The sequence below is a fragment of the Gymnodraco acuticeps genome, unplaced genomic scaffold (assembly GCF_902827175.1).
Source record: "Gymnodraco acuticeps unplaced genomic scaffold, fGymAcu1.1, whole genome shotgun sequence".
Classification (NCBI taxonomy): Eukaryota; Metazoa; Chordata; class Actinopteri; order Perciformes; family Bathydraconidae; genus Gymnodraco; species Gymnodraco acuticeps.
The window spans coordinates 312,292-337,006 of record NW_022992231.1 but is presented as its reverse complement, the minus strand read 5'-3'; the positions used below and the strand labels follow the sequence as shown (position 1 = coordinate 337,006).

The 24,715-nt window shown below is 41.5% G+C and overlaps 1 protein-coding gene across 2 annotated transcripts in view; it reads left to right on the top strand.

The window, feature by feature from the left end:
- Positions 1-24,715, top strand: part of taok2a (TAO kinase 2a) — a 44,422-nt gene that overhangs the window by 14,925 nt on the left and 4,782 nt on the right. The window contains exons 3-20 of one of the 2 annotated variants that reach the window (XM_034206154.1): positions 6,448-6,519; positions 6,853-6,954; positions 7,040-7,085; positions 7,169-7,265; positions 7,985-8,098; positions 11,316-11,407; positions 11,871-11,964; positions 12,079-12,160; positions 14,420-14,590; positions 14,985-15,194; positions 15,819-15,947; positions 16,905-17,141; positions 18,933-19,061; positions 19,458-19,661; positions 20,377-20,616; positions 23,113-23,325; positions 24,139-24,321; positions 24,612-24,715. The exon at positions 24,612-24,715 is cut by the window's right edge and continues 4,782 nt beyond it. In XM_034206154.1, coding sequence (XP_034062045.1) covers positions 6,448-6,519; positions 6,853-6,954; positions 7,040-7,085; positions 7,169-7,265; positions 7,985-8,098; positions 11,316-11,407; positions 11,871-11,964; positions 12,079-12,160; positions 14,420-14,590; positions 14,985-15,194; positions 15,819-15,947; positions 16,905-17,141; positions 18,933-19,061; positions 19,458-19,661; positions 20,377-20,616; positions 23,113-23,325; positions 24,139-24,321; positions 24,612-24,715 — 2,519 coding nt within the window. Of the gene's footprint in view, positions 1-6,447; positions 6,520-6,852; positions 6,955-7,039; positions 7,086-7,168; positions 7,266-7,984; positions 8,099-11,315; positions 11,408-11,870; positions 11,965-12,078; positions 12,161-14,419; positions 14,591-14,984; positions 15,195-15,818; positions 15,948-16,904; positions 17,142-18,932; positions 19,062-19,457; positions 19,662-20,376; positions 20,617-23,112; positions 23,335-24,138; positions 24,322-24,611 lie in introns of both variants that reach the window. The other variant, XM_034206153.1, reaches the window with a different exon arrangement.

The window sequence follows — 24,715 nt, the reverse complement described above, 5'->3', positions numbered from 1 at the left end:
ATTGTACATTATGTATCCAACAAAATATTAGATTTTTTCGGAAACAGGATCATACTTGTTATTTGAGATGGGTACCGAAACCCTGTATTAAAGGAGTCCCATGGCTTAATATTTGAAGGCCGTGATATTGATAAGCTCTGACGTTATCAGTTTTGCTATTGGTTCTGGAGAAATGACAAGATTACAAATAAAATACCGGCATTGGTAAGATACAGTACCGTTAAAATCGACTTCTTATTATGCAGTACTTTATGCAATTAAACAACTAACCGCTGAGTGGAAATCTGCTTTCTGTTTACACCAAACCGCACATGCCCAGTTTGTATTATTCAAGATTTAAGCCAGTTATTATTAGGGATGGGTATCATTAAGGTTTTAACGGTACTACTACTTTTATCGATACCGCTTATCGGTCCGGTCTTTTAACAGAACTCTTATCGGTTCTTTTGGAGAGAAAAAAAAAGGTAAATTAACAAATTGTGAATAAAATTAAAATTGCTTTTTATTTAAATTAAATACATAATATTTCACATCAAAAGAAACAACGTTTTAACAAATCGTATTAAATAATCTGATGACAGAACTGTAAACAGAATAGCTGAAACTTTAACAAAAGAAATAACTCAGTTTCCTCTAATCATTAACCCATGTTTGTATAATTGAGTTATCTCCGTGTGTTGCTGCTAGCATACAGAACACCTGACGTGGAAACGTTACTCGTGGATGGGGGGATAGAAAGCTACTAGAAAGACAGTGGAACCCGGTGCATTCCTCCGTCTGAATGTGGAGCACTTTTGCTAAATGTTTAGACAAATTGCTTGTGTTAGCGCCCTTACATGCTAAACTCTTATTGCACTTTTGGTAACGAGCATTGTCCACATCGAGACGGGTAAAGTTTAACCACACCTCAGAGCGCGTTCTCTCCGCCATCTCCTCCGTGTGTGTGTGTTGCTGCATCTAGCAGCGGTGTGTGTGTAAACTGCCCCGCCCCCTCGCACACAGACACGGGAGAGAGAAAGATCTCTTCTGGATTGGAAAGATCGAAAATACTAAACATAATCATAGACTCATTCTGCAGTATTTTGCGTATTAGAAACGGAGTTGGCGACACTAAAACTGCAATATAATGTTTGTGTAGCACAAGATATGACATATTTTTGTAGATGTCTTCAGTACCGATAAAAAGACCGATAACGTCAGACCTTACCGGTACCACGGTCTTTAATAATTCAGCCCAGGGGCCCGGTACCATCCCTAGTTATTATGGACTGACAATCCGAACAGTAATGTATTAATGCCTATGTACAGGGGCGGATCTACCGGGGTGGCATGGGGTGGCAACTGCCACCCTAAACAATAGCCTTGCCACCCCAGCTGCCACCCCAGTTGGCATCTTTGTTTTGAAAGAAAAGTTGTTGCTCATCGGACATTTATGAGAGAAAGTCTCTAATGTCCGATTGCAAGTGAATGCAGCACAAGATTCACGTCATGTAACCCCTCCCCCGGTCCTGGCGCGAGAGTGGAAATATGATTGGTGGCGAATTCATTTGAACGGGACGGCGCAAAATGAGAAGCCTTTCGGACTCAAGTAGACTGAAGGAATGAGGTATTTGCGGTCTACACTGACAGAGAAGAGAATGTCAAGTTTGGCTGTACTCAGCATTGAATCAAAACGCACTCCAGCTGTTGATCTTAATAAGTTTGTGAGGCGTTTTGCTGAACAAGATAGTAATCGCCGCATTCAGCTGTAATAGACATGCCAACTTGATGCTCTGCTCACGGATGACTCGATGAGAATAACAAACTGTTAAGATGATGACCTTGTATGCGTGTATATATTTTTTTCTTTGAGGGGGTCTGCCCCCAAAAAACTGTTTTAAGTCCTGAAAAAGTAAAATAAGACGGTGTGTAAAACTACACTGCCCAGCCAACAGAAAGTAACCACTTTGATTTAACTAGGCCAGTAGGTAAGGACCTTCCACTGGATAATAACTGCAATGATGTTTTAGCTGAATACACGTTTTTTAACCCTAACTGATGCAGTTAGTCACTTCTTTAATGTTTGTTCTTTCTGATGTAAAGTCAAGGTTGTAACTGTATATCAATAATGATATAATTACTTGTTTTTCAAATTTGAAGGAGGGTGAGCAAGCATCTTGATGAACATTCATCATTAACTCCTCCAAAAAATAAATATAGTTTATTCAATAATAAATGAATATGTGAATCATAACAGTTCTTCACTATATCTGTAAAGCGTCTTTGAGCACCTGTAAAAACGCTAACAAATTAAATCTATTATTATTATTATTTATTATTTATTTATACAGCTGATAGGACTAATATGTTGTTAATAGTATCATATTCATTCAGACAAACATCGATGAGACAGTTAATTAATGTACTTATTGCAGCAGTCTGTATATATTTGGTACCCCTGCTGGTCTAAGAGTGAGACAAACTCATTCAGTTATTGTTCAGTTAAAATTCATTAAATTACGTATGCCACCTTATATTTAAGGCTTTACTGATGTGCCACAATAATATCACCTATGTGATTGAGTTAAAATATTAATATTGTGGCTTTCCAAGTTAACATTGATTGTAGGGGTGTAACGGTTCACAAACATTTCGGTTCGGTACGTACCTCGTTTTTAGGTCACGGTTCGGTTCGGTACGTTTTCGGTACAGCAGAAAAAATGATCACAAAACATTAAAAACATTTTTTTTATTATTATTAAACTGTGACTAATGTATTCAAATAAATACAAAATATAGTAAAATAAACATTAAGGTGCAGCATTTCGATGAACTGAAATAATCTGTATTTGAACTGTACTAGTACCTAAGCAGCCAGCTTGACATTAGGACTTGCTTGTCATTGTATTTTCATGTTGTTTAAAGAAAGATGAACTTGTCCACATTGCTTGCTGAAATGGCAGATCTGCTGGCACTAACAATGTCTCCTGCTGTGGAGAACACCCTCTCTAGGGACAGAGGTAGCACAGCCAGGTAGCGCTTTGCTAACATGGCAACATAAGGATATTTGGCATTTGTAATAGCTTTGGCTCGGTCTGAACTCTTTGCGAGTGGTGGAGGCTTACATGCTAGTGGGAGTTGGGTTTGCACTTCAGTCTTTTTTCTTTTGGTACCGGTGATATTCACATTCGGGTGATGCCTTTTCAAATGAGTGTGATGTATTGCCAGCCGCGTAACCAATGTTAGTTGAACAATACCGACAAACAGCTTTGGTTCAGTCCACCTGTCTTTGTCCGTCATCCTTGTACGTAACTGCGAAACCAAAATGTTCCCAAACCGGAGACTTCAATGATGCTGGAGGATTTTCAGCTCAACTTTATCTGCGTTCGCCATTTCGACAGTTCCTCAAATTACTGACTACATTTGAACGCATCCCTGTGACCAGCTCTCATAGTATGCCTCTCGTCCAATGAAATTACTTGGTCGCTCTATGATATATACCTGAGATTACTTCCAGAAAGTTGTTCATGTTCTAAATTTTTTTATGTTTAACGCTATATTCGTTCGGTACACATGTGTACCGAACCGAAGGGCCCGTACCGAATAATTTCAGTACATTACATTACATTGCATTTAGCTGACGCTTTTGTCCAAAGCGACTTACAATAAGTACATTCGACCAGGAAGACACAACCTTGAAGAAAACAGAATCATATAAGTATATCAGGTTTCATAGAGCCAAACATTTCAAGTGCTACTCAACTGGCTTTAGGTAATCCAGTCCTTTATTGGTATAAAAGTGCTTCGTTAATCGTTCTAACGCTCGAAGTGGAGTCGAAAGAGATGAGTTTTCAGTTTGCGCCGGAAGATGTGCAAGCTATCTGCCGTCCTGATGTCAATGGGGAGCTCATTCCACCATCTTGGAGCCAGGACAGCAAACCCACGTGTTTTCGCCGATGGGAACTTGGGTCCCCCTCGCAGCGAGGGCGCAACGAGTCGTTTGGCTGATGCAGAGCGTAGTGCACGCGCTGGGGTGTACGGTTTAACCATGTCCTGGATGTAGGAAGGGCCAGATCCATTCGCAGCACGGTAAGCAAGTACCAGTGTCTTGAAGTGGATTCTAGCAGTTACCGGAAGCCAGTGAAGGGAGCGGAGGAGCGGAGTGGTGTGGGAGAATTTAGGAAGGTTGAAAACCAGACGAGCCGCTGCATTCTGGATGAGCTGCAGAGGTCGGATGGCACATGCAGGTAGACCAGCCAGGAGGGAGTTGCAGTAGTCTAGGCGTGAGATGACGAGAGCCTGGACCAGTACGGGTACGTGTACCGTTACACCCCTAATTGATTGATATGATTGCGATTTAAATCAGCATATACTTCTGTCAGGGGATGCCACCCCTCAAAATCTCCTGCCACCCTCTTGCCACCCCATGAATATTTTTCTAGATCCGCCCCTGCCTATGTATTCTAAGCGATTGTGTAAGAGGGGAAAACTGACCTTAAATAACCATTGACAGCATCAGTCGGCCTTTTTCCTTCCCATAACGTTTTTTTTCTTTTTTCTTGAGGAATTATTCTCCGTAGAAACAGCAGTGATGCGTCATTTAGTAATTTTAGGGTCTGGAGAAGGTCTTTATTTGGTCATCTGAGAGCAGCACTCTCACTTAGGATTTAGGATTACGCCTTTTCTGAGGATTAAGCTCTTGGAATGGATTATAGAAATGTAGTATTTTACAGAGAAAAATATAGTGTAGTTTTGTTGATAAATGGATCTCAGATATCAGAGTACTTTCATTGACGAATAATTATTTTCAATCACTGATGAAAAAGACAAAGGTAAAACCTATTATTTACATTGGTAGTTTTCCCTAGTTAAATCCGTAAAAGTAATTCAATCTGAATCCAAAAAATAATCTGTAAATAAAGGAAATTGTTAGTAATGTAATGCTGCCATTGTACTGGTCTGCGGCCACAAAGAGGAAGATGCTTGTTAAAATGTACTTAAGTCACCGGGTTACAGTGGGCTCTCTCCAGTAAGCTGCTTTCTGAATGTACACATTGTTTCTGTAATCGGGATGGAAGGGATTAGAGGAAACTGATTCCTCCTGAATAGGGATGCTTCCTTCAACATGTTTTTTAATCTGCATTTGCAGGACAAAGACTTCAAACTGTACGACAGTGACCTCAAACAGTCACTTCTCACTCGGAGAGTTGATCAAATCCCATACACTAATTAACCTACATTATGGGACAGGCTCTTCCTCCTTAAACACTTGGAGGCCTACACCTTATTTTAATATCCATTTGGCTTCATAAACTGTCTATCTGTTTTAATATTTCTTTCATAAGATATGTTCCCTCCCTTATATTTTCAGTATGGCTGGTGAATATGTGGATATTCAATTTTGAGATGTGGGACTATATATCTTCTTAGTTTTTTGTCTTTTCATGGTTTTAAAGGCCGCATGACAATAAATCAAATACAATATTGTCGCGATATGGGTATTGGTAAGCATTGATCAGAAATATTTTATATTCTCCATATTGTCCAGCCTTAATTGTCAAATAAGTGAAAATATGTAGAATAATGTTTTGAGTGAATTATCCCTTTTTAATCTGTTATAACCTGATGATAATACCATCACTGCAAAAAAAAAAGCACTGATACAAATTGTAGTTCTAAACATAGGTCCATCATTTACCTGTAAACAGTTTTGTTCTACATATTTGAAAACGTTTGTTTGGTCCCCGGCTGGCAGAATGAATCTTGGTGCAGAAGATAAAAGAAAGCCCACTACTGAAGTGCCTTCGAGCAAAGCCAGTTACCAGCAGGACAGACAATGTGAACACTGAGCAGCTTCCAGGAGTGAGAGGGTGACATTGTGCGAGTGTGTTCAGGGCCTTCTTTCAATGTTGCTTCCCTGAATAAATAAAGTTTTAAAACATGTCACCTGATTACCGGTGTGACCAGGGGTGCGTCTCACTTCGGTTATTTTTCATTTCCTCTGGCTCGGTATCACCGGAAGTTGATTTCTTGAATAGCGTCCCAGTGACCGGAGGACCGAGGATCGAGGAGTGATAATGGAGGAGCAATAATCGAGGAACTACCAGACCATCCTCCGGTGAAATCCTCAGACACTCGCCCCGCCCCCTTACTGTGTATCGCTCACTGATTGGACGATGCAGCGCATGCACTGATCTGGCTGCTGTCAGACGATCAGCTGTGCGGCGTCATCACAAACGGACGTCGCTTCACGTGACGCTCCGGAGGAAAGGACGTCCCATTGCTCTTAAAACTAATTTCCCTGCTTCTCGTGGTTTCCTTGCGTCTCTCCATGCTTCCCTGGTGGGAGGGACTAAACTCAGGGAAACGGCGCAAGTGAGGGACGCAAGGAATCCATTTAACCGAAGTGAGATGCACCTCTGTTTTCTCTTGAGTGTTTCTGATGATAGCGTTTTTGTCCCCCTACAGGCCCGAGATGTGCGCAACAGTGAAGTGGTGGCCATTAAGAAAATGTCGTACAGCGGCAAGCAGACAAACGAGGTAACACACGAAAGAAATATAGTTCATTTTCAAATACATTTAATTTTCTTAAGTAAATGTTCATCCTCTACTAATGAACCTTTCAGTTCATTAAAACATTTCTGTCTTTTAAAAATCAACCTCATGTTGTCATATTCTTCTACTTTTAATAAACGTGGGAAAAGTGAATAAATAAGTACTCTTTTTAACAATAATCATTCTTCATTACGGTACTTTTCGACAAACAAAGATGCGTCTAATTATTGATGTTTAATATATTTATCTCATTTTTTTCTGTATATGAAATGTGCTCAAAAACACAAGACAAGCATCTTTTTGTATGTTCATGTTCAGAAATGGCAGGACATCATTAAAGAGGTGAAGTTCCTGCAGAAACTTCGCCACCCGAACACCATCGAGTACCGGGGCTGTTACCTGAAGGAGCACACAGCATGGGTACGTACTGATAGATGGATGGATACAGAGATAAATACAAAGTCAACGTGTCTGCTGATAATAATAGATAATGATTTCTCCTCAGCTGGTGATGGAGTACTGCCTCGGCTCGGCCTCAGACCTCCTCGAAGGTCAGTTTAACACGGCTTTTAAAACACCATTATTTATGCGTCTTGTTTCTGTTTGTGACTCTTTGTGTCCTCTCTTCTTCTAGTTCACAAAAAGCCGCTCCAGGAAATGGAAATAGCTGCTATTACCCATGGTGCACTGCAGGGATTAGCATATCTTCACTCGCACAACATGATTCACAGGTACAAGATGTCAATTGTTTATTAAAGCTTTTTCTGACAAATTACAATATGTTGTTCTATTACATTTAATGCAACACACAACATATTTTGTATTGTTTAGAAGGTGTTACAGTTTAAAAAAAAAAAAGATTTATAGATTATTTTCCGTTTCTAACAATTAGGATAAAATGTATTTAACTTAACATTTATAGCTTGTGAACACCCATAACCAACTCAACAGATGTTGCAAACCCCTACATCTCTAGAAATAAATAATGTAGATAATACAATGAGAGCAGCAGCAATCCATTAAAAATAAAATAAATAATTATACAACACTATACAACATTTCTTTATTTTGATAAGGGCTGCAACTAACCATTATTTTTATCATTGATTAATCAGCAGGTTTGGTCTATAAAATATCAGTAAGTAATCTTGTTTTTTGAAAGCTTAAAGTAAAATGTTCTCGCGTTCACTAATCATTCGTAGCTTGTTGATCCCTTACTCTCTAAATCAGCATCATTAAATAATCTTGAACAACACAAAATCAGTCGAATCACTGGTGAAAAGAAAAATCTGTAAACCCTTGTTTTTCAAATTGCATTCATAATAACAGTTTTAAGATGTGATGATAAAGGCTTTGAAATGCCTTGAAAGAGCCTGGCCATTTGTTGACTTGACCTGTTTAAAAAGCAGCAGGAACAAACACTGTTAGTAAGGACAGATTCTCTGTGCAGGGATGTGAAAGCGGGGAACATCCTGCTGACGGAGCCCGGACAGGTCAAACTGGGGGACTTTGGTTCTGCTTCCATCGTGGCGCCTGCCAACTCCTTCGTAGGGACTCCCTACTGGTGAGTTCCTTCTTCTACAACATTTAATCAATGAGCGGGAAGTATGGGGACATTCAGGTGCCGTTTACACAGGTTGTATCTGCTACTTTTCTCTCGCGTATAGCCCGTTCGTTCACACGAGGCCGACGCGGAAACGGACCCCGCAAACGATAACGGGTCCCAAGGTGGATAGATCTGTAAACGGAACGCTCTGGGGGGGCAAACGGCTCTGTGTGTACGCCTCTATACGATCATTTTCTGATAACGATGAAATAGCCCCGCCTCCCTCTCCCCACACCTCCCTGTCCCCACGTCTCCTGCTCAGAGATCAGCTGCTGGGCTGTCAGAAGAGGGGGAGGAAAAGAGAGGCTCCGTTTATTATTCTTATATTATTATATCCAGTCGTTATCAATTTGTTTTAAAGCTCAATAAATATAAGAAGACCTTTTGACCGGCACTTTTTCTAATTTTGTCCGGAAGATTTAAACTTTAAAGGACATTAAAGGAAAAAAAATGTTAACGGAAACTCTGCCGCACAGTCCCCTCGTCCCTTGGAAGAGGCGGAGAGGTGGGTGTTTTTCATCTGCTGGTGGACTACCGGAGAGATTTACAGCAGGAGCACACGCTGTCCACCGCGGAGAATAAACAGAAGGGCAACCATGCTCCGGGCTCTTCTTCGCTGCTTTTGGTGTATTTTGTGGCGGCAGCAGCGCCACTTACAGGCCCGGCATATGTACTACAGCGTTTCCAGCGTTTCCAGCGGTCTCGTGTGAACGGACACGTTAATTGAGCTGAATGCGTGTGAACGGAAGACTTTTTTGAAAACGAATTCGGTGCGTAAACGCAAACGTACCCGTTTCGTCCTCGAGTAAATGGGGCCTAAGACACGTGTAGCAAATAACTCCTCCTCTGAGGGAAGTTCATTTTAAACATTTTTGCCTTATTGTGCTTTAAAGTTTACTTTCTTTAAAGGGCCTATTGTGCTTTTTGGTGGTTTCCCTTTCCTGTAGGGTATATTTTCTTATTTCTTTAGGGGGGTGTGCAAAATATGGATATAAAAAAATGAATGCTGTCAAAATTATCGCGTTTAACGGCGGTAATTAATTTTTAGAATTAATTGCGTTAAAATATTTAACGCATGTGCAGTAGTGCTGGGGGGAAACGATTATTTTGAAAACTATTAATCGGGCGATTATTTGATCGATTAGTCGACTAATCTAACGATTATTTTTCTGTTGTTCAATTAATAAAAAACGTAATGTAAAAAAAAAAAATTCACGACACTGTGTCTCAGGTTCTTAAATATTAAGATCCCCTATTAATGTGTTATACCAGATTAACGGAAATAATCTCAGCTAACTGACGATACAAACCATGTTTACCAAAACAAAACACAAGTCTCATAAGAAGCATCTAAATGACCCCTGAGCGAAAAATGCTAACGGACATTGGCACAGAACTCAAGATAAAAGTACCCTTATTACTTATCGTAGCTGCACATACAATATATCCGATTAAAGCTGAGACTCCACAGATTATGTAGGTATATAGTATCATCACTGAGTGATCCGGAGTCGCGACAGGAGAAGCAAATACAGTCATCACAACACGTACCTTCACAGAGCTTCTAGGGAGATCGTCTCACCACCGTAGCTGTCAATCTGATCAAAAGACGTGTTCAATGGCATTAAAATTAGAAAAAACGCGGCTGAATCGGTTAATCCATAGGTTTTTAACGTCTATGTATAAAAAAAATGATTGAATTTATAATCCATAATTCCATTTTATGTAAAAATCGGAGAGCAAATGCTAGCTGCTAATGGTAGCCACCACAGCTAGCTGCTGCTTCTGCTAGGCTATGCAGCAGTCTCAGTGAGATATAAATATATAAATATCTTTGCGTTTTGGACTAACTTTAAAATATTCCCATGCTTTTGAAGACCTAGGGCGAGATGTTTTCGTTTGGGGGCTTCGTGGGCAATCCTGTGAGGAGGAGGTGGTAGCCGTTTCAGTCTCCATTGTGTTTGAAGTGCGATTGCGAACTGCTTGTTGCTTTGGGTGACCCACGTGTGTGTAGCGACGCGGAAATATGTCGTCGACGATATTTTGAAGTCGACGCGTCGCTACAGCACTAATGTGCAGAATGGCCCGCCCCATACATCCCACCAGTGGCAGCGCCAGGGTATGGCTGGGGTAGGCTACACCATAGACTGTATATATAAAGGGCTACACCCATAGCAAGAAATGGCTTAGCCCCACCATGAAAAATGATGTTAAACTAAGCAAAATAAAGTCCGCCAACTCGCGCCGCGAATTGCACAGACAGCAGTTAGTAAGATTGATTTCAGCAGCCACTTGTCTAGAAATACCGAAGACCAGAAACGGTTTTGAAAACTTTTGTCACGTAGTGATCGTCTTCTCAATAGAACATCTTTGATAATGTCTTCTGGCCAATCAGAATCAAGATAACGGCGTGGTGTTGTTGCAGGAAGTCCCGATGGAGAATACTTTTGCTGTAGTACAGGAGTGCACATAACTGGTACGCAGGTTATGTGCGTAATCTGAAATGCGTACCGTCACTTGTGTCACAAAGCGCATTTGCGTACCGACGTACTTGTGAAGCTTTTCCAGAAGGCGGTTAGATCACCGGACGACAGAATCGGTCTCCGTGTGCACAGACAGGGCTGCTGTTAACGTCGGTCTGTACAACGGAATTGTGCCAAAACTACACCAACCGGCTGCGGAGGGAGACTCCCCCCTTCACTGGAGAACTGCGCTAAAACAGCTGATCACAACGTTCACACTCTGTGGTCAAGAAGTACTCCACTAGCCGCCACCCCCCCCCCTCTGTCGACTTTCCTGAAGTACTCCCCCGTTGATAGAAATCAACACGTAATGAATTAAGACCCCACGGTTTGATGATTGATAGGTGTGTGGGCTGTCTTTCATTTTGACACACAGAAAAATGTTATAATAAACATACTATATACGTATGTTACTGTAAATGGATATATCCGCCTTCTTTCATTTATCTTTCCATTTCCACAACAATATACATAAAGAAATGGCATATTTTGGACATAGTTCGAATGGTGATTAATCATGATTAATGAATTTTTAAGCTGTGATTAAACATTTGAATCGTTTGACAGCCCTAAAAAAAATATATGAGTAGAAGTAGCTCTATGAAATTCTTTAATATTCTATATAACATCTACTGTGCTTTTTATTTTTCCAGGATGGCTCCAGAGGTGATCTTGGCCATGGATGAAGGGCAATATGATGGCAAAGTGGACGTGTGGTCGCTGGGCATCACCTCCATTGAACTGGGTACAACATGCACGCTTAAATCAGATGAAACCAGATGTGATGATTGTTAAGGGGATCATCTTTGCCAAAAATGGTTTTTTTGCACTTTTTACAAAACTTGGATAAATCAGGGTTCATTTTATTGCGTCTCTTTGGGCTAATATGCAGTCTATGATCAAATCAAGTTTTATTTATATAGCACATTTATAAACAATTTTTGGTGGAGCCAAAGTGCTGTACATATAATAAAAATAGCCTACAGTAGAGACACTTTACAGCAAATACAACGGCACAGATTGTTCAGAATATCAGTATGAGAAAAAACGATTGGATTGTTCTAATCTGGATTTAATATAGAAACAGTTTGAGATTAGATATATCAAAGCTGTGTTACTGCAAGTACCTTTTTAAAAATGAATCTCCATGACTTTGTTTCTAAATCTAAATCTATATCTTTTGACATTGTGCCGTTTCTTTTCCCCAGCGGAGAGGAAGCCCCCGCTGTTCAACATGAATGCTATGAGTGCCTTATATCACATCGCTCAGAATGAAAGTCCCATCCTGCAGTCCAATCACTGGTGAGGACATTTCTGTCTCCTGAATGAACGTTCAAATGAATAAAGCAGTTTGCTATGTTAAATATGTGATGATTTTTTTAAATAAATAATAACATCCATTATTTTTCTCTGCAGGTCTGATTCCTTCCGCAACTTTGTTGACTCTTGCCTACAGAAGATTCCCCAGGACCGGCCTACCTCTGACGTGCTGCTGAATGTAAGAACTAAACAAACTCATCATTATTTCACTAACAGTCTGCACTTTCTAGCTCTCTGTAATGTTGATGTATCTATTATTAACCTGTATATTTGTCTTTGATGATGAGGCATATTTAAATGAATTTAATTGTGAATCATTCATTTATTTACATTTTTTAAATAATAACGAAATAGAAATGGCTTCCAGTGACTTCCCTGCAGTGACAGCAGACTTAAATAAAGAACGCAAATGTTGAATATGAACAACGCAATTTGACCAAATTTGTTTTTGTGTCTTTGCCTCAGATAGAAGATATTGTTGACCGTTTTTGATGTTGCTCTCGGGGCTGAGAGCAACATATGTCTCACATAATAAGCAGCATCAATTCAGTCACATTTTTTTTAGGAAAACATTTCTTCACAGGAAGTGACCTGCAAAAACTATCCGTATATGTATGATTTTATTGACCAATCCTTAAAAAACGTTCTTCCTAGTGAGGAAGTCTTGCAGCATGCACTGGAGACGCACTTAAATCACCTTAAAGTTATAGTAGATCACCAGTGTGAGAAAAAGTTTTTAGAGAGTACTTGTCCATGGACAAGTGAGTTTGGCAATTTACTTGTCCGAATACATTTTTCACTTGTCCAGAATGGACATAAATTGGGGCCACTGGAATCTTCTTCTTCATCATCGTATTTTACATTTTCCCACGTTTTTTACGACACCGCTAACGTAAGTGAGCGGTAAGATTTTACTGCATCACACATAGGGTTGGGTATCATTTGGATTTGAACGATTCCGGTTCTGCTTTTCGATTCCAGTTATTTTCGGTTCTCGATTCCGGTTCTTAAGAGGGTAAAAATAAGTCCCATGACAAACTGGGAGAAAAATATATTTATGAAAACATTAAGTCAAATCTGTATTCCTATTTACAAATCACTTCATACTGTTTAATTTCTTACGGTTATTGAATACAATTATATAAAAATAATCTCTGCATTGATTAGTTAGTTCTAAGTGGTGCAGTTTGAGAATGCACAATTGGCCCAGTGTCCTCTGATGTTACACTGCAACCTGCCTGTGAGACAGAGTCCAACCACACAGTCTGTGTGTCCAACACATGTCCTGCAACACACATGCTGCAACCTGCCTGTGAGACAGAGTCCAACCACACATGTCCAACACATAGGCCTAATAATAATAATAATACATTATATTTATAGACTATAGGCCTAGCGCTTTTCTAAAACTCAAAGACGCTTACACATGTCCTGCAATACACATGCTGCAGCTGCTCACTGTTTGTAAAAGTAAATAAATAGTATTTTCATTTCAATAATGTACTTTCTATACCCTGCTTCATAAACAATACTGACATCCCTGTGCTCCTCCGAGTCTGGGGGTCCGGGGATGTGAGGACAGCGCGAGGACACAGACAGGGAGGCTGCTTCACTTCATAAAGGAAATGGCGGTCATTCGGTCAATATTAACAACACAGGAGCTAAAACGCTTAATAACCTTCATTATGTGTTAGAGAAAGAACATAAGAAAGTTTGACAAAGATGAGGCTGTTAAACGGGCAGCGGATCCTCTGTGTGTAGAAAGAGAGAGAGAGAGACGCTGAGCTGCACCGTGCAGCGATCAGCTGATACCGAGCATAGAGAGAGCTGCAGTCCGCGGGGCTCGGCCTCGCCTCCTGTCCTCACAACTCAAATAACAATTGTCCGGTCCCGGGATTGATGCAATTGTTATTTGTTCCTACTCGGAACCGAGTTTTGCTTCCCAACCCTGCCACTTATTATACATCCATGGTCCCGTCCCGCCCCGCCCCGCCCCGCCCCGCCCCGCCCCGCCCCGCCCCGCCTAACTGTACAGAAAGCGGCGAGATGCATTTCCTTAGGAATCGACAAGCAGAACCGAAACTAACATTTCTAAACGAACAATGGCGGACACGGACAATTTGCGGATGAGTTCTGCCTTTTGTAAACTGAATTTATCAATAATTTGTCAATAAATCAGGGCGAAAAACGTCACTTGTCCGCCGGACAAGTCAATTGAAAGATCTACTTGTCCGATATTGTAAATAACACGTCCCGGACGGTGGGACGTGTACTTTTTCGCACACTGATCACCCTTCAGATTTTAATGACATTAAAGTAAATCTTAAAAAAAGGGGTCAACTAAGGAAAATATGGTTGACCTGCCCACTGAACCCCAAACATAAGCCTTCTCAGCATTAGTCTTGCTTACATGCCGTCTCCATCCTTTCGAACGCAGCATCGCTTCTTGTGTCGTGAGCGTCCGATGACTGTGGTCATGGACCTGATCGCACGCACCAAGGATGCAGTGAGAGAGCTGGACAACCTGCAGTACCGCAAGATGAAGAAGATCCTCTTCCACGAGACCCAGCAGAACGGCCCCGTTTCTGAGGGAGGGGACGACGAGGAGGTGAGGAGCGAGGAGACGTGTAACGTATGGGCCTTACAGGTCTTTGGAGGGATACATCATTAAGAAAAAAAGGTGGAACAATGGTTAAATCCTGACATTGTGTGTGTGTGTGTGTGTGTGTGTGTGTGTGTGTGTGTGTGTGTGTGTGTGTGTGTGTGTGTGTGTGTGTGTGTGTGTGTGTGTGTGTGTGTGTGTGTGTGTGTGTGTGTGTGTGTGTGTGTGTGTGTGTGTGTGTGTGTGTGTGTGTGTGTGTGTGTGTGTGTGTGTGTGTGTGTGTGTGTGTGTGTGTGTGTGTGTGTGTGTGTGTGTGTGTGTGTGTGTGTGTGTGTGTGTGTGTGTGTGTGTGTGTGTGTGTGTGTGTGTGTGTGTGTGTGTGTGTGTGTGTGTGTGTCAGGAGGTGGAGCAGTACCTGCTGCGGACGGGCACAGTGAACAGCATGGAGAGCTCCCAGTCGGTGCCCAGCATGTCCATCTCAGCCAGCTCTCAGAGCAGCTCCGTCAACAGTCTGGCCGACGCCTCGGACGACAGCAGCAACGAGATGGCCATGATGCAGGAGGGCGAGCACACCGTCACCTCCAACAGCTCCATCATCCACAGACCCACGGTAACAACAACACATCTGCCTGGACCCAAAGTGCACAAACATAAACATTTGATTTTCCATGAGTTTCTTGTGTGACAGCTTGGCAACAGCTACTGTCAGTTTTGAGGTCCGTGTCCTGTAACCTGTCATTTACCCCCAGGGATTTATATGCTGGTAGTTTTATCTCAATATTATTTGTGTGAACAGATGAATAATCTGTTTAAATGTGTAATCTGTAAATGAAAAGCACCTTTCACAAATGCAAAATAAAAAAGTATAAACTGACAAATGTTTTTGCAAATGAAATGATCTGCAAATATGCAAACATATACAAAGAAAGTCTGTGAATACTATAATTAGTTTACAACATTTACAGATTACACATTTACACACCAATAGTTTTTCACAATTACAATTTAGACAAATCTACCTCCATATTTTCATATAGTATTTTCATTTGAATAACTTCTCTCTTTGTGTTTCAATGTTTTTGAATTGAAAAAAAGTTTCAGTAGTCATTTTTTTAAACTCCAGTTTTGATTTGCAAACATGTTTTTAATGGACATTTCAAATCCAAATGTATTTTATTTGCAATAAAGCATTTTTGATGAAAATGTCCGATGCTTCCCCCCACCTCCTCCCCAGGGTCAGGATAACATCTACGATGACCCCTACCAGCCGGAGATGGACCAGCCCCAGGTTCCCTCAGCCGGACGCCGCCGAGCCTACTACCGCAACCGGGACCACTTCGCCACCATCAGGACCGCCTCCTTGGTGAGTTAATAATAATATTAATAATAATACATGATACTTGTATAGTTCTAGGAACTCAAAGACGCTTTGACAGAGAAAAAAACAACAACAAAAACAAACAAAGAAATACAAAAAGGTGGGTTTTGAGTGATGTTTTGAATGCGGTGAGGGAGGAAGAATCTCTGATGGGTTTGGGTAGTGAGTTCCAGAGGGTGGGAGCAGCCACGGAGAAGGCTCTGCCGCCCCAGGACTTGACGTTGGTCCGGGTGGGGGGGGGTACAGGAGGTTGGCAGCAGCAGAGCGGAGGGAGCAGGTGGGAGTGTGTCTGTGGAGGAGGTGAGTCAGGTAGGATGGGGGCAGGTTATGGAGGGCTTTGTACTGAATTCTCTGGGGGATGGAGAGCCAGTGGAGCTTGATGAGGACGGGGGCGATGTGGTCACGGATTCGGGTGTGGGTGTGGGTGAGGAGACAGGCGGCGGAGTTCTGGATGTATTGAAGTTGGTTGAGGATTTTTGCAGGTGAACCATAGAGGAGGCTGTTGCAATAGTTCACTCTCTTCTTGCTCCTTACACAATGAGTCAAACCAGAGAACAAGGATTTGGCTAGGTTCTTGTTAGGTTTTTCATTTATTTATAAAATGCATTGACATTATAGCCACATGTAATGCACATGAATATACAAGCAATAAGAGAGAGCATTTTTTTTAATTCTAAGAACATTAAAATGAAAATGGAGTAGGAAGATATTGATAGCTATTAGCAGGGGTTACATTGGGATTTGATATGTGGGGGGGCTCTGAGTGGAGGTTCCGGGGGGGGGGGGGGGGGTGGAATATTTGTATACACAAGACTACAATAAGGAACAATTAATTTAAATTAATTGAAAAATTAAGATTTCCTAAAGTTTTGTGATTTGTGCGAAATGACCCTTTATACAGTAGATCCACACTTTAATTCATGAACTGAACCCCCCCTCCAGGTGACCCGTCAGATCCAGGAACACGAGCAGGGCTCTGCGCTCAGAGAGCAGATGTCCGGCTACAAGCGCATGAGGCGGCAGCACCAGAAGCAGCTGATGGGGATGGAGAACAAGCTGAAGGCGGAGATGGACGAGCACCAGCTGAAGCTGGACAAAGAGCTGGAGAACCAGAGGAACAGCTTCTCCACCGAGGCCGACAAGCTGTCCAAGAAGCACCAGGCCATCCTGGAGAAAGAGGTGACCACAGAGCTTCACCTTTCAGTGGAATTTACCTGGAACAACAACCACAAGATCAGTGTGTGTTTGTACGGTTATATAGCACTACATGGAAGTGCTGCTCTATCGCTATGATGAGTTAAGAATCATGTTTAGACATTCTCAGGTTATGCCACAAAAAAACAACTGAACATGACATAGTGGGCTTTAGTTTGGAAAATCCACATCAGTGACACTGGTGGTCTGCTTTAATTCTGAAGTCAGTTTTTTGGGAAAACATTCTTTATTATTTCATTTGGCTAATTATTCACATTCTAAAATTCTTGTTTTGATTTATTATTTAATGTTTATTCATTTTACTTTAATTTATTAATATCAATAAAAAACAGACTTCATGTGAAAGTCAACACAATTTTACATTCAATCAAAAAATAGGTCAGTTTGTCAAAAATATATGAACTAGGGCTGTCAGTCGATTAAAATCTTTAATCGCAAATTAATCGCACATTTTTTATCTGTTCTAAATGTTCCTTAGAGGAATATTTTTCAAGTTTTTAATACTCTTATCAACATATGAGTGGACAAATATGCTTTATGCTAATGTTTATTATCATTTGATCAATGACAAATATCCTCATGAATATTAAACACAACAACCTCTGAACATTACAAATATTCGCCTCAATTCAACCTGGAACCTCTCTCATACCATAATACAATAGTGTGTGTGTGTGTGTGTGTGTGTGTGTGTGTGTGTGTGTGTGTGTGTGTGTGTGTGTGTGTGTGTGTGTGTGTGTGTGTGTGTGTGTGTGTGTGTGTGTGTGTGTGTGTGTGTGTGTGTGTGTGTGTGTGTGTGTGTGTGTGTGTGTGTGTGTGTGTGTGTGTGTGTGTGTGTGTGTGTGTGTGTGTGTGTGTGTGTGTGTGTGTGTGTGTGTGTGTGTGTGTGTGTGTGGGAGGGAGCTCTGTGCAACTCAAGGCATACGCTCGAACGGGAGCTGCCTGGACGCTGCAATCATGTTGCACTATCCGTGCTGAGTGTGCTGACTTTTCGTACAATGTCCCACTGTCTGGCTTCCTGCATTATGTCAAGTGCTCGGTGCAGTTGTCGGCGAAATGTCGCTCCTCTGTTTTCATTTAAACAGCTCCTTATATCTGTTAGCGCAGCTAGCTAGCACCAGATGCTAACAACAACAATGCACGTAAGGTCTCTCCCGGTCCTCCCGATGGCCAGTCGGTGCCTGCCGGTGAGCGTGGAAGTGTGGTCTGCAGCAAGCGGGCGGCAGGAGCGGGGCTGTCAGCATCAGCTTGTAGATGGTATTTTAAACTCGATGCGCTCTGAAACTACGGGGCGGCCGAGGACAAAAAATGCACATGCGTTAATCGCGTTAAAATAATTAGTGGCGTTAATTTTTTTTGCGTTGGCGCGTTATTAACGCGTTAACTTGACAGCCCTAATATGAACACATTAAAATATATAATTAAATACTAATTAAATAAATGCTCTCAAAAATACTGTTTGCCGGCATTTATAAAAGGATCAATTATTATACAAGCCACTATACATTGAGAATATTCAATATATCATATGGCCTTTGAGCCCCTAACCCTCACAGTCCCCCTGCTTCCACTCATACTGCTATTTAATCCATGTTTTACTTTATGCCCCTTTTGTTTGTTTGTTTACCATGTAAAGCGGCCTTGGGTCCCTTGAAAGGCGCTATACAAATTTCATCTATTATTATGATCATCACCCATCTCTGGAGAATAAGCACTAAAGTTGTATTTTGAAATCTGACCTTTGACCTCCTGCAGACTAAAGCAGCTCTGGCTGAAGAGAAGAAGTTCCAGCAGCACATCCTGGGCCAGCAGAAGAAAGAGCTGACCAGTTTACTGGAGTCACAGAAACGGCAGTACCGCCAGCGCAAGGACCAGCTGAAAGAGGTCAGAACACACACTCACTCACTTATCAAATCTAGGGCTGCAGTTAAATGTTATTTTCATTATTGATTACAATGAAAGATTGCTTGTCTGATTAATCATGTAGTCTATGAAAAGTAAATAAATGCTTTCGGGAAAGAAAAGGTTTGAATAGAAAAGCAGTATTGTTTTATTAAAAACTACAGTATGCAAAATAAAAACCATTGACTTTCTATTATTTTATTTATTTATGTTTATATTTGCACAATGATGTTCTCATCATGTTAAAGATGATGTATTCTTTATTCTGGCGGGACTGATGTTATATATATATGTGTATATGTATATATATCCAAACTGTTCTTGCAAACAGTTTTTCTCACGCTGGTCTCTTACTTTCTCCTCTGCCGGGTCTCCCAGGAGCTGAATGAGAACCAGTCGACTCCGAAGCGGGAGAAGCAGGAGTGGCTGATCCGTCAGAAGGAGTGTCTGCAGCAGATGCAGGCGGAGGAGGAGGCCAGCCTGCTGCGGAGGCAGCGGCAGTACTACGAGCTGCAGTGCCGCCAGTACAAGAGGAAGATGCTGCTCGCTCGCCACAACCTGGAGCAGGACCTGCTGAGAGAGGTACCGCACCTCAAATCCAAATAATAATAATAATAATAATAACAATATTTAAAAACACAACAGTTGAATATAGTAGACATAAGATTGATCTTTCTGAAATGTGTATCAGCAAAATGAAGCATTCCCTCTCCTGCTTCAAACTAAAGTTGAGTTTTCACACACAGTTAACAATGCAAATATTCTAGTGATATGCAGCTTGAAAAAGGAAAAACTAAATCTGAAAATGAATAGATAAATACAATTACATAAATGTTTTTTAAAATGGTGCTCGTATGCAAAAAAGAATTCCAAAAAATGAAATCATTATTCGTCTTTATATTTCAATGGAATTATTGTTGTCAAACTTTTAGGACATTAGGCTATTTTCTGTTTATGTGCTCAAAAGAAGATATTTGTTGAATAGAACACAACCATTTCTTTATGGCAAATAAACCGGAGTGGTGGCCGTGTAGTGGAATATTTCTATTAGTATTTAAAAATAACAATACATGAATACATCCATTCAACACCCAATACCAAAATTGCACTCAAAACAACCCAAAATACAAAATCAAACGGAACAATTTTTCTTTGTTTTTTAAATAACTGGAAAATAAAAGCTCATTCCTATTTCAAATACATTACACATAAAAACAATGACCGTTTCAGGGAAAGTGCAATCATTTCTACACCACACTTAATGTTTCTGTCCTCCCTCATGTGTTTCCTCCCCCAGGACCTGAACAAGAAGCAGACCCAGAAGGATCTGGAGTGTGCCATGCTGCTGCGGCACCACGAGTCCACCCAGGAGCTGGAGTTCAGGCAGCTGGGCTCGGTGCAGCGGACCCGGGCCGACCTGATCCGCACACAGCACCAGACGGAGCTCACCAACCAGATGGAGTACAACAAGCGGCGCGAGCAGGAGCTGCGGCAGAAACACACCGTAGAGGTCCGGCAGCAGCCTAAGAGCCTCAAGGTGAGGAGGGGGGGGGGTGGGGTGGGGTGTGCCGTATCTATCTATTCTCTATCTATTATCTTCATTATCTCATTTCGTAGATACATTCTGGAAATGTGTTGTATGTCCTGGATCATTTATTACCGGCATCTACTTTTAAACAAATATTTTGAGGAAATGTTTAATTAAAGGGGATCATGCACTTTTGTACGTCTTTTATACATGAATATGTGTCCCCGGTGTGTCAGGGAACTCACCAAGTGTCAGAAAACACAACCCTCTCTTTTCCTCCATACCAAATCTCTAAAAATGGGGCTGCAACGGATCTGATAGACTGATCCAGATTTGGAAATTCTCTGACGTCAGTAACGAGGAGCTCCGCCTCTATGGCCAACTCTCCACCTATCAGGGGAATGAGAGGTTGGGCCACGGCCGGCCATTGCCACTCGAAAGCGCTGGAGACGCTGTAGGACATATGCCAGGCCTGTAAGTGGCGCTGTAGTCTGCCACAAAAGCAGCGAAGAAGACTTCGCACGCATGGTTGCCATGGTTGCCCTTCTGTTTATTCTCCGCTGTGGCTCTTTTTCTCCCTCCCCGAGGCAAGCGTTTACACCTCCTGTTGTAATTCAATGCAATCCCTCCCTCGCTGTAATCTCTCTGGTTAGGCCACCAGCAGATGACAAACACCCACCTCTTCAAAGGAACGAGGGGACCGTGCAGCAGAGTTTCAGTTAGATTTGTTTCCGCCGGTCAAAGTTTAAATCTTCCGGACAAAATTAGAAAAGTGCCGGTCAGAGGTCTTCTTTGTTATTTATTGAGCTTTAAAACAAATGAGTAATGACTCTATATAATCATATAAGAATAAAACACGGAGGACAGAGATCTCTTTTTCGCCCCCTCTTCTGACGGCCCAGCAGCTGATCTCAAAGCATGCTCCCCTCTCCTGCAGGGGGGCGCCCAAGATCAAGGGCGCCAAAACCAATCATTTGTCATTTGTGTCAAACTTATTTCACAATAAGATTATATCTTGTCCTTATTTGATGAAAAACACAGGTTGAATGATTAAGAATGCAGAGTATCAGGTCAGGTTTGTGGTGTTTTTACCTGTGTTATGGCCACATTGCTTCCCTTCTGATAAAACAATGCATTCGCTTTTTTTCTCTGCCTCTTTGTAGCGAAAATGGGCCCAAATATGGCCTCGTTTCTTTCTCCCAGGCAGTGGTGGCGTTAGACTTTTTCGTTGTCCGTCATTTTTCCGGACAGGATCGTAACATTTCCGTCATAATCCATTATTACCCGACGGGTCTGTACACAACTCGTCACTCACTCGCGCTGACCGGGGGGGATATTCGGTTAACGGAGGGGTGTCAAACTCAAATACACAGTGGGCCAAAATTTAAAAAATGGGTCCGAGTCGAGGGCCGGACTGGTTCAATGTTGATTGCGAAACTTATTGAAACAAACTTATTGCACATATTAAACCTGGAACTAACAAAGCTTAAATGATTGCCTATAAAAACAACATTCTAGTAAAATCAGTTGCATTCATTTCTTATGGCTCTATCTGCAGCTTTCCCCCCCCCCCCCCCCCCCGAGTCATTTCTTATGATTACATTTTTCCACAGGCCAACAACAGCTTCAACAAAACAATTTCCGTCAAAGAAAAAAAAAAAACATGCCCTGTTGTCGCAAGAAAAAAAGTGCAGAAGGAAACATCCATTGAAAGTCAGTTTGCTGCTCTGTGATGCTAGTTCAAGACAGATACTTTGCATCTCATCTTGGGTGCAAGTTCATCAATGTTTGGGCTCAGGCTCTGAGCTGAGGAACTCCTCAGGATTGAGTGAAGGTGTGCGTGCAATATACCGGTGGGCCAGATCTAATGGTAATTTAAAATGATCCTGCGGGCCGAAATTAAATCCACCACGGGATTTGGCCCGCGGGTCTTGAGTTTGACATGTATGCGCGACCACTGCTCCCAAGCCCTGTTGTTGCCATTTTCCTTTCTGTTAAATAAGGTTAGTTAGATCCGAGTCTTCCTGACAGTTCAGTGTGCCGCTGCCCGGTGTAATTCAAATGTACCGCCGCGCAGCACAGACACACAGCTGCTGCCCAGCCGCAGCACCGGAAATGGAACTGCTGAGGAAAAAAATGGACTATCAGATGAAACGTTATCTTTGATTATATTTCGTCTCCTCCTTTTTCGTCAACGAAAGTAAAGAGATTTTGGCAACGTTTTTATTTAGTAAACTACATTTTCGTCAACGATATTGCATGTTGATATCGTTATTGTTTACTGACGTCGGTGCGATCTCGTCTTAGTCATGGAAAAAAAGGTCGTTTAGTCAACGAAATAAACACTAGTTGTAGGTCATGCAGTGTGAAAAGTAAACAAAAGAAAATGCTAAGGAAATTGCCCAAAACGACAATCAAGTCCACTAAACTATTCAGATGGGGCACCCCAAAATTACAATATAGAATTACTTTGGTGTTATCTGACTGATTTTACTATTGTTTCAGACCAAAGAGCTCCAGATCAAGCGTCAGTTCCAGGAAACCTGTAAGATCCAGACCCGGCAGTACAAGGCGCTGAGGAACCACCTGCTGGAGAGCACTCCCAAATCCGACCACAAGGCCGTCCTTAAACGCCTCAAAGAGGAGCAAACACGTAAGCTGGCCATCCTGGCCGAGCAGTACGACCACTCCATCAACGACATGCTGTCCACACAGGCTGTGAGTAAGGCAAGGAACCTCCGAGCACCGCCCACTGCCACACCAACACAGACACACACTGCAACAACACATATTTATCATATTAACACAATGAAAACAAAGTAGTATTTTAGGACATCTACAAAGAAAATCACCACCTTTTTTATTTTGCTGGATATACACTATAGCATTTTACAGAAGTGATTCAAAGCATTAAAAAACATTTATAAAAGCTACAAAAAAACCGTAGAATGCAGTGTAACAAAATTAGTAATTATTTAGTTGTAAATAATAATTCAGAAAATGGTTGAATTTCACACGTAAACAAATTCCAAATTAACAAAATGGAGAAAAAATTGAATCTTTGAAAAACAAAAAATCATAACTAAATGATGTGGGTTATTAATACAGTATAAATCTTTTGACTAAAAATGTTTTGAACAAAAGACACTTAATATATTTAATCCTAGAGACAAAGCTATTATTTCAATAACTATTTAATTTATTGGCAGCGATATTGTTAATTGTTTTAATGATGTGAATCATTAATAAACAAAAATAACCTTTTTTCATAATTATATATAATTTGTAATTGTTGGTCGGGCAAAAATACTTTTTTTTTTTATTTAGTCAATTCTTTATTTTGTGAAATGTACTTAAACCTTGAACAACAAAAAAAGTTCAGCAGATCAATGATTATTGGTTGTGATTTAGTTTAGTATAATTCTTTATTTAAAACACTGAATAACACACTCATATAAACAAACCGTCCAGCTGTCCTTATCATCATAAAGCCCCTCCGGTGCTGATGCTCGTCCCGTTTTGTCCCCTCAGCTGCGCCTGGATGAGACGCAGGAGGCGGAGTACCAGGTGCTGAGGATGCAGCTGCAGCAGGAGCTGGAGCTGCTGAACGCCTACCAGAGCAAGATCAAGATCCACACGGACACGCAGCACGAGAGGGAGGTCAAGGACCTGGAGCAGAGGGTGTCCATCCGCAGAGCGCTGCTCGAGCAACGGGTACGTTACAACGCCTCTTCAAACAATACACCAAGCAGCTTTTATTGTTCTATGTTGGCCAGTCTTTTTGAACCACAACGCCATATGAGTTTCATAAGGGTCCATTAGTGTTCATAATTGTTACTTCGTTAAGAAAGAAATGAACCAAACAAAGCCATTTGACTTCCGTAGATATCCGTAATGATAAGAAAAACACTCAGACAAATTCACGGGAAAAAAATCTCAAATCCATAAGGGAAAAACATACAATAGATAACAAAAAGGAAAACTGTATAATTACCCTTGTTCAGATCGAGGAGGAGATGCTGTCCCTGCAGAACGAGCGCTCGGAGCGGATCCGGACTCTGCTGGAGCGGCAGGCGCACGAGATCGAGGCGTTTGACTCGGAGAGCAT